Raw genomic sequence first — 16,932 nt, 5'->3', positions numbered from 1 at the left:
TCCTGGGAATTTTCTGGCCAGAATAGTGAGCCAGGACTGTGTACGTGCAAGGACCCAACTGTATAATCCCAAATGTCCTGCTGGGTTCCTGTTTGATACCTAGCCCACCCCCTTCCTTGGCTTTGCAGCAGATGCAATGGCCCCCCTTCACCTATTGAAAGGCCCTCGCAGCAGCAGTCCCCAAAGCCAACTTGTTGGCTGACTTCTTTCTCTCTTCTCAGAGAGAATGCTAGGGCATTGTCCTTGGATCACACAGAGGCTGGGGAGATGGCCGAGGGCTGTGATGTCCTTCTGCCCTTCTGAAGGAGTGGCAGCGCCAAGCATGAGCAGTGTCCCTTGAGGATGGCACGCCCAGACTTGAGTCCCCCTGAGTCACCAGCCTGAGCCGGGGGAGGGGGCTATCTAACTTCTTCTGCTGTTCTCCTTGATCTAGGCGGGATTAAGGACCCTTCATGATATTGGGCCAGAAATCCGTCGCGCTATATCATGTGATTTGCAAGACGATGACCCTGAGGAAAAAAACAAAGAGGAAGATGAAGATGTATTCAAAGTAATTATTCAAAACAAGCTCTATACTGTCCGTTTGGAAATTGTGGAGCAGGACTTCCAGCTCTCAAAGTCTGTGCTTCTAAGACTTCATTTGGGCTACCGATGTGAGCCTGTGCAGATTCAGACCAGTTCTAACACACACAACGTGCTGAGGCACAAACACATAGCTTCAGGCAGAGCACTCCACACACAGCCCTTCCATGACCATCCCTGCCTTGTCCCCACCAGCTCCATTCTCCTCCCATCCACCTCCCAAGGATTGGAGCAGCTCCCCTCTGGCCTCCATGCCCTGGATGTGACCGGCTCCCTCCACCACCGCATCCCTACCATCCCGCACCATGCACGACACAGCCAGTCTCTGCTGGTCCATAGCCTAGAGCTTACATCCATCGCCCACTCCCCGAAGGCTGCCACCTGCCTCAGATGGGTGTGACACTCTCTGGGTTAGGGATGGGCTTCTCTAGGGCAGCCTGCGCTGCCAGGGAGTGCCCCTGCTTCCCATCTCTGAGCAATGGCAACCTCACACTTGTCCGGGGGAAGGACATCCGCCCTGCTGGCACATTCACATGGATTTTTCAGACACTCACAGTCTTTTGTTCATTTCAGGGATCCTGTAGAATTTTAGTCGAATATTTTTCATGTAAAAAGAAAAAAAAAGAGCCTAACGTGGCTAGCCTGCCTGCGCCAAATGCTGTGTTAAATTACCTGGTATTGTCTCCCATTATTTTGCAGAGAAATGGTGCCTTGTTTGGAAACCATGTCAATCATGTCACTAGTGATAGGAGAGATTCCCTTCAGCAGACAAATACCACCCACCGTCCCCTGCATGTCCAAAGGCCTTCAATTCCATCTGCAAGCGATACTGAGAACCCAATGTTTCCTCCAGCAGGAAATTCGGTGTATCCTAACCATCATAACCATAATTCCATAGGAAAGCAAGTTCCCAACTCAACAAATGCCAATCTCAATAATGCCAATATGTCCAAAGTTGCTAACGGGAAGCACCCCAGCATTGGAAACCTTGAGCATGTGTCTGAAAATGGGTATCATTCACACCACAAGCATGAGCATGTGCCTCAAAGAAGGTCAAGTATCACAAGGTAACCTTTGATGTATTTGCATTTGGTAGCCTAGCCTCCCACCCGTAGCCTGTCCCATCTGAGTGAGCGGCCCTAGCCTTTCCCTCTTTCTCTCTTCTCCCACATTCTGTTACAAATGCCTATTTAGGGTTGAGAAGCATTACAAACAAAACTGGGCCTCCTTCCTAGGAAGGTGTAAGTATTCTGAGTCTTAGCAGAAAAAGAGAGCTTATCTTATGTGATTTCCTGTAGTGTCCCTAAAGAACTCTCCATCTGCCCCAGTTCTTTTGGTAGCATACCTACATTTTCATAACCGCTGTTGGAAATATTTACTTTTATCTGATTATATTGTTTTCCCCCCTCCATATTTTATGCCTTTCCTGGATAGAACCCGCTATTACGAAACTTACATTAGGTATGTTCCCATTCCCCAAAATGTGTGTTAAGTGCTGTGATGTCTAAGTGTCAGAAACTGGGTTATTTTAATGATGAAACAGGAAAAAATCCTTTAAGACAATTATCAAGAAAAATTTTTTGTAACTCAGTACAAAAGGTGGTGAAGTGTGGGATAAATGGCTGCCTTTTTGAAAAAAGGGACCTTCACACCCACTCCAGATTTGCTGGGAGTTACTGACAGTGTGCCCAACCCGACTGGGTTTTGTGGGAAGGCCACTTCACCGTCCCACACATCCAGGGGGCTCAGTAATCATGCGCCAGGGATGAGGAGAAGCCTCTCCTCCGGTGAGCCCCCAACCATCTGGATGAGAAGGTGGGCACCAGACTCCCACTGTCAGTGATTTAGGAGGCACAACTGGCCTGAACTGGGGGCATGAATGAAAAAGTCCATTCCCAGGAGCTCCCAGCTTTGCATGGATAAGGGCAGGCCAAGCCCCAAGCAGAGGCTGCTACTGTGAGAACCTCGGGTCTTCCTGGCTCATTGTCCTTGTAGCTTTAGCTTATCTAGGAAGTCCCACCGAGCTCTCATTTACTTGTTCTCAGTCACATCTGGCTCTGTGGCCCCTTTTGGGGGGTGGCGGGTTCTTGGCAGAGATACTTGAGGGGTTTGTCATTTCCTTCTGCAGCTCATCGTACAGATGAGGAAACTGAGGCAGGCTGGATGATGTGACTGAGGTAGTTTCTGAACTCAGGCCTTCCTGCCTCCTGGTCTGGCACGTCTTCTCCTGTGCCACCTAGCTCACTAGGCGAAGAAGACAGCTTTAGAACTGGCACTCTGTGGCAGCTCAGGCTACCCCATGAAAAGAGAGGATGGTTAGGTGAAGGGAGAAAGGCCAAAGGGCCTCCAAAGTTACCTGTCCTTTTGTTTTCATTTGGCCTGCTTCTGTGCTCCCCGCCTTATTGAGCTGAATTATTCGGCACCATGTTTCAGAGTGCTCAAAACAGCTTCTAGCCCTGATGGCCCCTGTCTAGGGGACGTAGGGTGTGCAGAGGGAGCCTTACCTTTGGCAGGAGCAGAAGGGAGGCAGACAGATCAGTGACACTGGCCCGTTAGCAGTGACTAGGGATGTGTTTGTGCTGACCCCCTTCGCAGGCTCCTCCACCGCACTGATGCAAGGCAACCCCACCCCCCTTTTTTCTGACTGTAGGTCTGATTCTGGTGATGGGCAGCTCCCCACTATTTGCCGGGAAGATTCTGAGGGTTATGACTACTTCAGAGACCACCACTGCTTGGGGGAGCAGGAGTATTTCAGTGGCGATGAATACTATGAGGATGATTGTATGCTGGTGGGGAGCAGGTGAGGCTAAGCTGAGATCTCCCAGAATGCCCATCTGCCTTTCCCTCTCGTTTCCCCCCTTTCTAGGCCAACGGGACGGGAGCGCCCACTGGTAGGCAGCTTTGTGCTCTCAGCTTCCCTTCAGTCAAGCCCAGCCCTGGGGCAGTGACAGGGAGAAGAGGGAAGAGGCCTGGGGAAGGGAGCCTTCGGGCCTTCTTGCCCTTCCCCTGCCTCGAGGTTTTGTTTGTTTTCACATTCAGGGGGTGTGCAGTGGGGGCTCATTTTCAGGGAGAGTTCAAGCTACTTGAGCAGTTCTTTAGACTTCATGGATCCTTTTTGAGAAGAAGGAACAGTCACACACTATTTGGACAGTGGGCAGCCGAGGGTCCAGGAGAGCCCCATAGAAGGGGCAGGAGGACTTCTGAGCCTCGGGCACAGGGGCGGGAATTGTCATCAGAAAGGGGCAGGCATGCCAGACCCGGAGCCACTCTCTCTTTTTCATCTTTGTTTCCTAGCAGAGCATGCCCCCCCAAACAGAAAGTGATCAGAAAACATGAAACATGTGCTTGGCCACAGACCATTCATGGGATAGCAGGTGTCACCATGAAACAGAGTGAGGGAAGATGCTGTGGCCATTTCCTGTGCCTGAATTTTCAGGGGAAGTGAGGCCTTCTCCCTGAAATGAGGAGCCCCAGGACCGTCTGCTGCCCTGAGGACTGATTTTTCCATTCCAAGACAGGGCAGGGTTGTCGGGCCATCCTGATGAGGCCCTCCTTCATTCACTCTCTCCATGTGTTTTTCACACCCAGGCAAACCTATGACTTCTACAACAGATGCCCCGGTAACAGCTCCGACTTTGGGAGGCCACGGGGTTACCATCACCCGCACAGCTACTTGGAGGAGGACGACTCACCCATCTGCTACGAATCCAAGAGGTCTCCGAGGAGACGACTGCTGCCTCCCACCCCTACATGTGAGACCTTTTTATTTGTGGGGATGGGGAAGGGCTCTCTGCCCCTTGAAGCTATGAGGGCATCCTCACCTGGCTCGTCTGCAGCCTGCTGGGAGAGCTTCTCCTCTTCCCAGAGCTGGTGGCCCACGAAAGAGTAGTTCAGCATCAGAGAGGGTCCCCCAAAGTGGCAAGGAGCCACGGGAGGTCTGCCCCGCCTCCTCCCGCAAGGCTTCTCCTCTGACTTTTCTTCCCTCTCCTTTCTCTTTCTTCTTTGGCTTCTTTTTCACCTCTTTCCCCCTTGTTTCCTGCTTGCCTCTCTTTGCCCTGAGCTCATCAGGGTCTTCTCTCCCCTCCTCAGGGTCATCTTCAGGGTAAGGGAGGTTGCTGGCTGCTCCCCTGCCTGTGGGCAGCTGCCCCAGCCTCTCAGGGGTTGCTTTTAGCTCTGAATCTGTGGCGAGGTTGAGGCAGTGGGCCAGACTCATACAACTAGGAAGAGTGAAAGTCTCAGCTCAAGCCCAAGTTTTCTGAGCCCAAGATCAACAGCCCTCTTCCTAAACCATAAAGTGTCATGGAGTAAGTCAAGAATTTTCTTCAGTCCCCCCCAGCCCCCAAACAACTCTGTTACAGCCCCCAAGCATGAGAGGTGGAAAGGCCTTCTGGCCCAACTCCCTGTTTTGTAGAAGCATCTGGGGATGTAGGCCATGACTCATGTCAGTCCATCCAGGCATGGGCAGTGCTCCCTTCCGGGTGCAGAAAGATCAGACGGCAGTGGTCACAGAGTTAGTTTTATATTCCTGTCTGGTCCAAGCCGAGCCTGGGCAGGAATCCCCACTGCAACACCCAGCCAAGTGAAAACCTCTGCAAGGGCCCCCCTGCTACCTCCAGAGGCGTCCTGGTCCACGGTGGATCCGATCCAGTTGTGAGCAGGCTTTCCTGACTCAGAGTACAAGTCTGTCTTTCACTGAAGTCAGCTTCCCTGGCCGTAGTCCCTGGCCATCCAGCTCCCAGGGCACCCAGGGCAGCTTTCTGCAACCTTCCCGGCTCAAGGTGGCGTCCCCACAGGGTGGACGGTGTTTGCTGCTGCCTTCTGCTGTCCCCAAGGGTCTTTGACAGAACATTCCAATCCAGTGCTCAGCCCAGGATAAAAGGCACACACATACATGTGCACATCCCCACAAACCACGTGTGTGCACACACATGCATGTGCCCACGCTCCACAGAGCACACTATACCATGTGTATAGCATGCCTACACCACCCGCATGCACACGTATACATGCACACACGCACACACACTCACACATGCACACACACGCCTGGCTTCCCATGCTGGTCCAGACCTAAGCTTGGTGAGAAGGGAAGGAATCTTCCATTACAGCTGCTGCACGTTTGTTGATTGTAGTGTGGGGGCAGAAACCTGCCCCTGGAGCCCATAAACAGAGTTCCACAATTAATAGTTAATTGCTACAGTTCCAAATGTCTGTTAACAAATGTGTCTTCCTGCCCTCCTGAATGTCATAGGAGAGGCATGGAGAGGAGTCCTGAGGGGCCGTTCCTCAGCTATGGTTTCTAAGCCAGGGCCTCTTTCACTTGGTTAATAAGAAATCAGAAAAAAAAAAAACAAAAAAACAAAGCAGGGCTGGCAATCAGTGGGAGTATTGGGGTCAATTATGCATAAGAGCACAGAAGGTCCTTTGGCGGAGACTTTTCCTGCAGGGAATTCAAATTGGGTCATTGGGAGGGAGTGGAGCCTGGAGAGAGCCTGACAAGCCCTCTCTGCTTTCTGAGCCTTTGGGGTCAGGCTGCCCAGGAGTCTGCCTCCCTGGGGGTGTGTGTGTGGGGTCCAGCTGGACTTCGGGGGAGTGACCCCCTTGGAGGTGGGAGGTCCAGCTGGACTTGGGGGGAGTGACCCCCTTGGAGGTGGGAGGTCCAGCTGGACTTGGGGGGAGTGGCCCCCTTGGAGGTGGGGGGTCCAGCTGGACTTTGGGGGAGTGACCACCTTGGAGGTGGGGGGTCCAGCTGGACTTGGGGGGAGTGCTGCCCCCAAACCTTTCTTTAGGGACTATGGATCCCCTCTTTATAGTGAAGGACTTAGGAGTACCTTTCTATTTCTGTTATTCCTCCTTCACATTTTTCTTCAAATGTCACGGAAGCTCAGGGCCTATCTCGTCCACCCCATGACAGAACAAAAATCTTCCTGATTTTTTTTTCCCCTTTAAACTTTAAAATCACAAAATCCTAAGAGGCTGAGAATGTCTCATTGTGTTGGCCTTGGCCCCAAAGGTCCAGGCCAGAGTGGCTCCCAGTTTCATCACTAGCCCTGTGACTTCTGCCTCCATTTTCTTTCTGTTCAGTGGGGATGATGAGGCTTTCACTACCATCCTCACAGAGCTGCTGGGAGGAAATGCCTCACCTAGGCTGGGAAGGGGGATCTCCAGCCATTGACACCTCTGAATCTTCTCCTCTTACATACTTGGACACTAAGGCACAGAGAGTTTAAGTGACTTACCCAGGTCACACAGTCTTTCCAACTCGTGGGTCCAGTGCTCTCCATCAACTATATGGTGCAGCCCTCCAAGGGACACAGGCCCAAGAGGAAGGAAAGGGAAGGGAATCAGTATTGCTATGGCTCCTTTCTACCAAGGCCAGGTGCTAGCTACACTTTTACAATGATCTCATTTGATCCTTACAACTGCCCTGGGAAGTAGGAACCATTATTATCCCCATTTTACAGTTGGGGAAACTGAATCAGACTTACCCAGGTACTATGTGACATACTACCCTGTCACAAAGGTTATATGTGTCTGAAGTTGAATGGGAACGCAGGTCTTTCTGACCCTAGGTTCCGTGCTCTGTCCACTGTTCTTCCTAGCTGCCTCCAACAGTCCATGGGGGTGGTGGCGAGGGGTAGAGAGGAGTGGGCAATCTGCTGCTTTACTAAAGAGGGCTGGGGATTTGCTCTCAGGTTATAGACATAGAAAAGCTGAGATTCAGCTCAGTGTCTGCCACTCTTCCAGTGATGTTTTCTCCTTTGCTGCAGCCTTCTCCTGAGCACCCTTTCTAACCTTGGGTGTCCCCCAGGGTCCTGTGTCCTGGGCCCTCTTCTCTTCTCCCTCTGTATCACTTCACTGGGCAAGCTCATCAGCTCCCAATAGACTGAATTTTCATCTCCATATTGATGGTTCTCAAATCTGCCTTTCTGGCCCCTGTCTCTCTCTTAACTTCTAGTCTTACATGTCCAACGACCTTTAAAACATATCGAATTCGATGTCCAACAGACATCCTGAATTCACTGTGTCCAAAACAGGATTCACTTTCTCTTACCTGAGCCTTCCCCTCCTCCAGCCTCCCCTGTCACTGCAGAGGGCCGCACCGTCCTGCCAGGCCCCCTGGTCCCTTGGAGCCAAGGCCTCTGATGGCACCTCTGCAGCATCTCTGAGACATGCCCCCTCCTGTCCTCTGCAGCTCCTCCCACCCTGGTGCAGACCCTCATCTCCTCAACTCTGGGCTCCTAGAGTGGCTGCTGGGGAGTCTTACAGTTTCCAGTCTCCCCCCACTCCAGGCTATCCTCCATTCAGCCCAGGTCTGATGATGTCACCCCCCCACCCCTGCCCCTGTTAGTAAACTCCATTGGCTCCGTTATCTCCAGGAGCAAATACAAAATGCTCACTTTGGCCTTCAAAGTCCTTCATGAGGTAGCCTCCTCCCATCTGTCTTCTTCCACCTTCTTCCACAACATATACTCTTTGATCCCGTGATAAGGGCTTCCTATGAACAAGACACTGCATTTCTGTCCCCAAGCCGGAGGCATTCTCCCTTCTCATCTCTGCCTCCTGGCATCCTTCAATCCCAAGCTAAGATTCCACCTTCTCCAGGAAGCCTTCCCCAACCCCTCTTGATTCCAGGGCCTTCCATCTCAATTATTTTCTGTTTATCCTGTAGCTTGTCCGTATATATTTGCTTGTTGTCTCCCCCATTAGATTATAAGCTTGTTGAGGGCAGGGGCTGTCTCTTTGTAGCCCCAGCACTTTGCACAGTGCCTGGCAGGGAGTAGTAACTGATAAATATCCATTGACTGGCTTTTTAGAACCCTGGGCTTAGGACCCTCTTCTCCCCCTTCTTATTGGCTAGGTGTGGAAAGTACACTTGCTCTGAAGCCAGACAGCCTGGGCTCAAATCCCTCCTTTGGCACCATTTACTCTCTGTGTGACCTTGTTCAATTCACATTATCTCCAGGAGTCTCAAGTTTCCTCATTTGTAAAATGAGAGGATTAGAATTAGAATTCTGAGGTTGATCCATCATCCTTTGCTCTGCCTTAATACAACCAGAGAGGTTCTCTAAAGAGCTGTTTGCAATCCCTGCTGCTGAGAAGAAGGGTGTCCTGTGCAATGTAGGAGGGAATTATTCTCCTCATACAGCAAGTTAATGTTAGGAAGGACCTCAGACTCCTGAGGAAAGGCTGGTGCCCATGTGGGCAGCCATGCTGGAATGTCTCTCCCTTGGAATAAGAAGCAGAGAAATGATCATTCACTCATTCACTGGTCCTAGGAGCAGCTGTTAACTGAATACCCTCTAGAAGGAAGGAGGAAAGGGAAGGAGGGAGGGAGGAGGAAGAAAGAAGGGAGGGAGGGAGAGAGGAAAGGAAGGAAGGGAGGAGGAAGGGAAGAAAAGGAGGGAGGGAGGAAAAAGTAAACATGTGTTATGAAGCACTTGCTTTGTGCCAGGGACTGTGCTAAGCACTGTACGAGGATTCTCTCACTTGATCCTCACATACACTCTGAGAGATGGGTACGGTTATTGTCTCCATTTTACAATTGAGGAAGTTAAGACAGGCAGGTTAAGTGACTTGCCCAGGCTCCCACAGCTAGGAAATGCCTGAGCCCATGAGATTTCAGGGCCTAAGGCCACAGAGCTTCAGAATTAAAAGGCTTCTGACCAATAATGGGGAAAGAACTTGGCTGAGAATCAGGAGCCACTGGAGAGATTTGAGCAGGGTGCAAAATGACCCTGTTTGTGCATAGAGATGCACAGTTTGGGGAGAGTCTGAAGGATGCCCGGGGGGGGGGGGTAGAAGCTGTGTCAGAAGGTGACTGCAATATTTCAGAGAAGTGACGGCAGTCCCTTCTATCAGTGTGGCGGCTGTAGGAGTGAGAGCCGTGGGGCTCAGTAATGGGACTGAATAGCTAACTAGATGAGAAGGGAGGCTGATAAGGCAGAACGGGGTGCTGAGCTGGTCCGCATGAATTCGGGGCAGCCCAGCCAGTTGAATGCCACCCTCTGGTATGGAAAAGCTAGCAGACATAAGTGCTTGCCATCAGTTCACGTCTATGAAAGACTGGGATGAACCAGACAGTTATTAGGATCAGAAAATAGCAAATGTCCTGAGCTTCAGCAAAATTCTCGAATGCATCATTGAAGGGGTGGTTAGTAAACATTTAAAAGCAGAAAGCCAGCCTGGCTTGATCAAGAAGTTATGCCAGACTAAAATGACTGCCATCGTTGACAGGGCTGCTAGACTGGTGGAAGGAGGGGGTGCCAAAGACAGACTGCCCAGACTTCTCACAGCACTGATAAACCTCCCCTGTCGTTATTTTAGAAAAGATGGAAAGGTGTGGAATAGGTTATCAGGACATGAATGTTTCAATTTGGAGCTGGTCAAGTGGCCGGGTCAGAAGAGCAATCATTGATTTGACATTGTCTTGGAAGGAGGCTGGGATTTGTGTACAGGCCTTTCTTAAATCACTTTCCTGGATGAAATGATGGATGAAATAAGTACTTGCCAGATTTGCAAATCATACAGAACTGGAGAAGACAGTGAGGACTCACAACTGTGCTGATGGACTAGAAAACGGGGCCAAGGCAAGGAGGATGAAGTTTAATAGGGATGAACGTGAAGCCTCACAGCTGGGTGTAAAGAATCAGCTTTGCGTGTGTAGAGCAGTGAAGATGTGGCCATGCAATGACATGGGAGCGGGCTGCAGGCTGTATATGTGTCAACAGCATCTCAGCATGAATAAAGGCGAACCTTGGTGTTTGAGGGGAGGTCAGCAGTGAAGGCAGAGCACATGGCCTAGAGCCAAGAAGACACGAATTCAAATCCTGCTTCAGACACTCACTAGCTGTGTGTGATGTTCAGCAAATCATTTAACCAGTCTGCCTCAGTTTCCTCACCTGTAAAATGGAGATACTAATAGCACCTATCTTACACAGTTGTGAGGATCCAATGAGATAATATCTGAAAAACTTCACTGACTTGTCCAAAGCTACAACAGATGTTTAAGTGGCAAGAGGCAGGATTTGAACCCAGGGGCCCAGTTTGGAGTGTTGAGTATAGATGGTGGAGGACTGGGTGAAGTAGCTGAAAAAGGTTGGAGCCAGCTGATGGCGAGCACAGAATGCTGGACTGAGATGGGGCTTTGTCCTGTAGGTGTTGAGGAGCCCCTGAAGGTGTTTGAGCAGGAGTTCTGTGACTGGGACTGTGCTTCACTGCTGAGACAATCTACAGTGGGCATGATAGAAACTCTCAAATGCTTGGTTTGAATGTTTTCCTTTGGCCTTGCAGAAGGTGCCTTGGGTCACCAGGATCCTCTTAGGGCTCCCAGACTGACCAGGGCCCCTCCTCCCCTGGGCTGAGGATGGCGTCCACCTCGGGGCCCCTCCTCCACCAGGTGAGGATGGCATCTACCTCGGGGCCCCTCCTCCCCTGGGCTGAGAATGGCACCCTCCTCGGGGCCCCCTTCTCTCCGGGTGAGGATGGCACCCTCCTCGGGGCCCCTCCTCCCCGGGCTGAGGATGGCACCCTCCTCAGGGCCCCCTCCTCCCCTGGGCTGAGGATGGCACCTCCTCGGGGCCCCCTCCTCTCTGGGTGAGGATGGCTTCCTCCTCAGGAACCCTCCTCCCCAGGTGAGGATGGTGTCCTCCTCGGAGCCCCTCCTCCCCTGGGCTGAGGATGGCATCCTCCTCAGGACCCACTACTCCCCGGGTGAGGATGGCACCCTCCTTGGGGTTTGCCAGCAGCCCACGTACCCACTTTCATCAGTTATGTTGTGACAGAACAAAAGGAAAACAAACCAAGAAGTGGGAGCAGCATCTAGGAAACTCTCACTTCAGCCCGCGAACCACCCAGGACATAGCATTTGTGTCTGCTCTTCCTCCACCCTTGGCGCCAGGTGCAGCAGCTAATTCCTGCCTGGGAAAAGACTAGCTTCCTGTCATGGGGATCACCGTGACTTGTCATCACCTCCAGGGATGTGGGCTGGGCGTCTCTCCTCCGAGCGTCACCTTCTCGAGGCGGTGCATGTGCAGAAGGGAGGATTTTTGCACGTCTCCCACAACTTGACTTGTCATCACATAAACTAGAGCTCTGGTCTCCCTTCATGCTGAAATAGTGGGGTTTTATGATTTGTTTATGTTTAATGTCTTTAATTTTGTTTAAAATGTTTTCAATGTTGATTTCATACTTTTTACCAAAACACATTTTATTTCCCTTGAATCCGTTGCCATGATGTCCAGTGATTTTCTTTGGGCCTGCTTTGTTTGAAGTGCTAGGGATGTGGCTCCTTTTCACTCCTGAATGAAAATATTCTTATTTCCTAGCAGATCGGAGGTCCTCCTTCAATTTTGAGTGCCTGCGTAGGCAGAGCAGCCAAGATGAGATCGCTCTGTCTCCTTCCTTCCATCATCGTGCAGCTTTGCCCTTGCACCTGATGCAGCAACAGGTAAAGACCCTCCCCAACACACGCATGAGACCTCCAAGGTGGCCCACCCCTCCCAGGTCCCCCTTCCACTAGCCTGCCAACTACCTGAAGCACCATCCCATCTTCCTTTCATTTCTTCTGTATTCCTGCCCAAGGCTCCTGACAATAAGGAACTTTGCACAAAGTAGGTACCCAGTGAGTGGTGGGAATTGAATAATGGGTGCCAGAATTTCTAGTAATGTTGGCACTCAGTAATTACTTGGGCTCTTCTCCACTAGTTAAAACTACTGGGGTTACTCCCAGATTCAGTCTGTGTCCCAGAACTTAGTTTCTTAATTTAACTGAGCCCTGTTTTCCCCATTTCCTTTTAAAACCTTATTATCTGTGTTTCCAGGGGTGGCTAGGTGACTCAGTGACTAGAGCACCGGCCCTGGAGTCAGGAGCACCTGAGTTCAAACCCAGCCTCAGACACTTAACACACACACACACACACACACACACACACACACACACACAAACCTATCCATGTGACCTTGGGCAAGTCACTTAACCCCAATTGCCCTGCTTTACCCCCTCCAAAAAAAAAGAAGAAAAAAAATCGTAAATGATAAAATAACTGCATTAAAGGAAAACAAATAAAATAAATCTGGATTAGCTACAATGAGGGCTAACCATTGTAGGAATCCTGAGGCTTCCCGGTGCTTTCCTTCTTTCCTCAGATCATGGCGGTTGCAGGCCTGGATTCTAGTAAAGCTCAGAAATACTCACCGAGTCACTCAACGCGGTCCTGGGCTACTCCACCAGCCACCCCTCCGTGCAAGGACTGGACTCCTTACCATACTCCCCTGATACAAGTGGACCGGTCAGACTCCCTAGATCAGATGAATGGAAGCCTGCCTTCTTTACACCGGAGCTCCTGGTACACAGATGACCCTGAGATTTCCTATCGGACATTCACGCCGGCCAGTCTGACCATCCCCAGTGACTTCAGACACAAGCACAGCGACAAGCAGAGAAGTGCAGACAGCTTGGTAGAAGCTGTAAGTCCTAACCAGTTGTTTAAAGCGGGGTTTTTTTCCAGGAGTCTGGTACAGAGAATGTCCAGGGGGCTCCATGAGGAGCCTTCACTAATGCCAGGACAGCCGTGCTGTTCTACTGTCTCTTGGTGCCCATCGGAGAGACTTTCTCTATAAAATGGGGCATCAGCTCTCTGCTTGGCCCTCAGGGGTGCAGAGGTGATTACTGTGTAAAGAATTGTCTAATCAGGCCACTCGAAGCTCCATCCTAGATGAAGAAGAGTAAGTCTTTCATCAACCCTGGGCTTTTTTTTTAAAGCCATGTTGCAGTTTGGGATTCTTAGAATCTTCTAGGTCTAAAAAGTATATCTTTGAGTAGCAAGTGTCTTTTTTAATATAATAAATTAGCCCATGATTTCCTCCTTACAACCTCTTTCTAATTTGCCACCTACCCTATGCACAAAAATCATGTTCATTCTTTGCTTTGCAGGTCCTGATCTCAGAAGGCTTAGGTCGCTACGCCAGGGACCCTAAATTTGTGTCTGCTACAAAACATGAAATCGCTGACGCTTGTGATATGACCATCGATGAGATGGAAAGTGCCGCGAGTAACCTTCTGAATGGCAACATGAGCAATGGGACCAATGGGGACATGTGTCCCATTTTAAATAGACGAGATGATGAATTCCCTGACTTTGGTCCTGGTTATAGCGATGAGGAAGCAGACCCTGGTAGATATGAAGAGGACTTGGCCGATGAGATGATCTGCATCACAACCTTATAGTGTTCAGGGAGATGCTTGCTGCACTGTAAATAATGGGTGGGGTGACAAGGGTCCAGGACAAAGGGCCTGGCGGCAGTCAGTAGCCAATCTACCCAGTCCCCGTGAAGGCACCTTTCAAGGAAGCCATAAACCTGCTAGGAGTCTGCCCTGATTGGTGCAGCCTGGGGAAGGCTCTGTCACAGAGGCTGGTGCCCCTCATGGGGAACAGCCCCCTTGAGCCAAAGCAGGTTCAAACCACCCTTTTGGAGAGGAAGGAGGTGTGTTGCACCTTGCCTGTCCTTCAAACCTACATCACTGTCTTTAAGAAGGGTTTTTGTGAAAAGCGTTCGTCAGTGTCAGTGCCACTGTGTGTCCTCTCACACACACAATGGGAAAGGGTGAAAGGTGATGGCAGCACAGCGGGCCATGTCATCATCTTGTCATCCCTCTAGCATATCAAGTAACTGTCCAACTGGCCATATCCATTCTAACTGTCCCTCCTTTACTTTCCCAAAAAATCGTGTCCTAGTTTCTAATCCTCTTCTGAAACGTATCACGTCAGACTGCCTATCAGAGGTACAAAAAGGGAAACAGACCACCCCTAATTCTGTTATGTAACACCAGTTTACATAGGAAAATATCATTGAGATAGTCTATTTTCTGACTGTCACATTAAGGGCAAATCTACACTGGAATAACTGCATTCTTACTAATGCAATCACAACCAGGTAAACTTAGCATTAGATGAGATCATTTGTTTAAAAAATATATCATAGAGATTTCCTGTACATGACTTGTAACATACTATAATTTGTATTTGTAAAGAGATGGTCTATATTTTGTAATTATTGTACCATAATGGAGCTGCAGCAATATCCATGCATCCGAATCATTGTGGTTCTCCACTGAGTCCTTGAGAGGGAAGAAGACACCTGCATTTTTACTTAGGATGTTGAGAGCCTGCAGGAGAGAATTTAAACCGAGCCACCTCTTTTTGCTTCAATGTGAATTTCTTTAGAAAGCAGAATTTTGAGTTCAAAGAAACTTGACTCAATGAGATTTTCTAAAATATTTTAAGTTGGTACCAATCTCTTTAAATAAGATATGCACAAAATGACTCTTTGCAGTCTTCGATTTTGGAAAGGCCAATCTGTTTGGAAACTGTGCCCCTTCTAACTCCACGGTGGGTCACCATCATTTCTTGGTAGCCCTTTGCTCAGTGGCAGTTATTGAAGTTGGTTGAGCCCATTGTATTGACCTGAGCATTTATAACTGTGGTCTTTTCAGGTGACCATGGAGGCTCTTTATGCATATCTGTTACAGAAAGTATGATAGAGGCAGATGCCATGTCTAGCCATGTTCCCTAGGGACCTGTTATGCTGCTTGGAAACAGAACCCAGGGGAGGGAGATAGAAGGAGGGAGCACATGGGGTTCTGGCCACTGAGCTGGTCCTGATCTGCAAAACTAGTGTCTGGCCCCTCTGCCCTTTTTGCTGTACTGGGAGTTCTCTTTAAAGGGTTTGTTCTTATGCAATTGAATGAGGGCTGAAATTGGGATGATGCTGCAGTGGAACTCCCGTGTGGAGTGCGAGCCAGGGTGGGGTAAACTCAGTCAAAGGCTTCCTTCTCTTCTTCACACACAATGGAGGCTTGGCCAGGGCACCTCAGCAGCCGTGCCTGCTCTCAAAGGACAGGGAGCATCCCAGCTCTTCTTTTTTTACATCCCACACAGAAAGCCAGTCAGACGTTTTGTACATAATGACACTTTGTAATGGAGACCTTACGGACCTCTTCTTATTACAGATCCAGGCAAATACCTTAAGGTTTGTAAAAGAACTATTTCTTGACCTACATAATTTTGTATTAAAATGCAAAATATTCTTCGGAATAAAACTGTGTAATAATTTTATTATACCTGGGAGCCTAGTTTATAAAAGCTTTTACCAGGGACAAATTTAGAAGGGACATTCTTTTGGAGATGGTGGGTAAAGGGAATGAGCTAACCACAGAGGCAAGTCCTCCCTTTCAGCCATTTCCAATAGGTCTACACACACTGGGGATGGGGACATTCCAAGCTGCTGTCTTGATTTTACCCAAATATGGGAACACATAAGCACATCTTAAGGTTTTTTCCATTGATCATCTACTTGATATCATGATGTCACAACACAAGGCTATAGCAAATTCATGCCAACACTCCAACCTCTGAGTTCCCCGGGGCAGATGTGTTCTCTGACTGGATAGTTTTAAAGGGACACCTCAGCAGCCTGTCTATCCACCTTACATTTGACTTAATCATTAAATTATTAAATTTGTCATTAAGAGAGTGACTGAAAAATCTATCATTTCTTCGTGGGTGGTGGACAAGAGTATAAGGTAGACATGGTTAATAATTTGTTAAATTGTGGTACAATGGGCAGAGAATCAGGAAAACTTGGGTTCAAGTCTTACTTCTTCTCCATCCTCACTGTGTGACCCTTGGGAAATTACTTCCCCTCTCATTACTCCATGTGGCTCTCCAGGACTCCCAGGTTGCAGACTTTCATCAACAAAGGTGTTTGCAGAGTTCCCTTACCATCAAAATCACAGGATCAGGTCCAAAAAAGGGGTTCATTCCAACATGATTACAATTTGTCAAGAGTGCCCTTGGCTGTTCTTTTCAGGTACCCCAATTTCACCTCAGTATTTTTCTGAACAGTTTCTTAACCTGGGAGGTTAGATTCCTACTGAGTCTTCTGAACTACAGGTGAAATGAAGCTTGCATTCCCTACCTGACCAGGCGGCCATCAAGAAAACATTTGTTAGCTGTGAAAGGACTGCAGAAATGAGAGTTCTTAGTATCAATGTGCCGTCAGCATGGAGGATTCCTGAGGGATTCACTATGAAGCAAGAAGGCAGAGTCACTTACGGAAAAGTCCTTGAGGAATCCCAGAGAAGGGCCTGAAAACCTGGGACATACCAGCAATGTCAGCTTGCGTAAGCAATTTTACCAACTCTATTCCAAAATGATCAGCATTGAGTTATGCAATGAGGAATGTTAGGGAAAGTCTTGGAAAGCAATAACATTTCTTAAATGCAAGGGGGTTTTCCCACTTTTTTCTACAGGGCAGAGAAATCTGATACTAACTTGTAATATACATCCT

The 16,932-nt window shown here is 49.3% G+C and overlaps 1 protein-coding gene across 1 annotated transcript in view; it reads left to right on the top strand.

Moving 5' to 3' along the window:
* Nucleotides 1–16,656, top strand: part of CACNA1D (calcium voltage-gated channel subunit alpha1 D) — a 368,515-nt gene extending 351,859 nt beyond the window's left edge. Inside the window, exons 41-48 of the mRNA XM_069084375.1 lie at nt 434–550; nt 1,282–1,649; nt 2,017–2,043; nt 3,233–3,382; nt 4,171–4,334; nt 11,913–12,031; nt 12,730–13,050; nt 13,517–16,656. Coding sequence (XP_068940476.1) covers nt 434–550; nt 1,282–1,649; nt 2,017–2,043; nt 3,233–3,382; nt 4,171–4,334; nt 11,913–12,031; nt 12,730–13,050; nt 13,517–13,810 — 1,560 coding nt within the window. The 3' untranslated portion in view covers nt 13,811–16,656. The remainder of the gene's footprint in view (nt 1–433; nt 551–1,281; nt 1,650–2,016; nt 2,044–3,232; nt 3,383–4,170; nt 4,335–11,912; nt 12,032–12,729; nt 13,051–13,516) is intronic.
* The last annotated feature ends 276 nt before the right edge of the window (nt 16,657–16,932 follow it).

This window comes from Petaurus breviceps, unplaced genomic scaffold (genome assembly GCF_028583685.1).
Source record: "Petaurus breviceps papuanus isolate PSGF00001 unplaced genomic scaffold, PetGlider_PUasm1.0 174, whole genome shotgun sequence".
Lineage (NCBI taxonomy): Eukaryota > Metazoa > Chordata > Mammalia > Diprotodontia > Petauridae > Petaurus > Petaurus breviceps.
The sequence above is the reverse complement of the archived record's forward strand: the minus strand, read 5'-3'. Positions and strand labels throughout refer to the sequence as shown.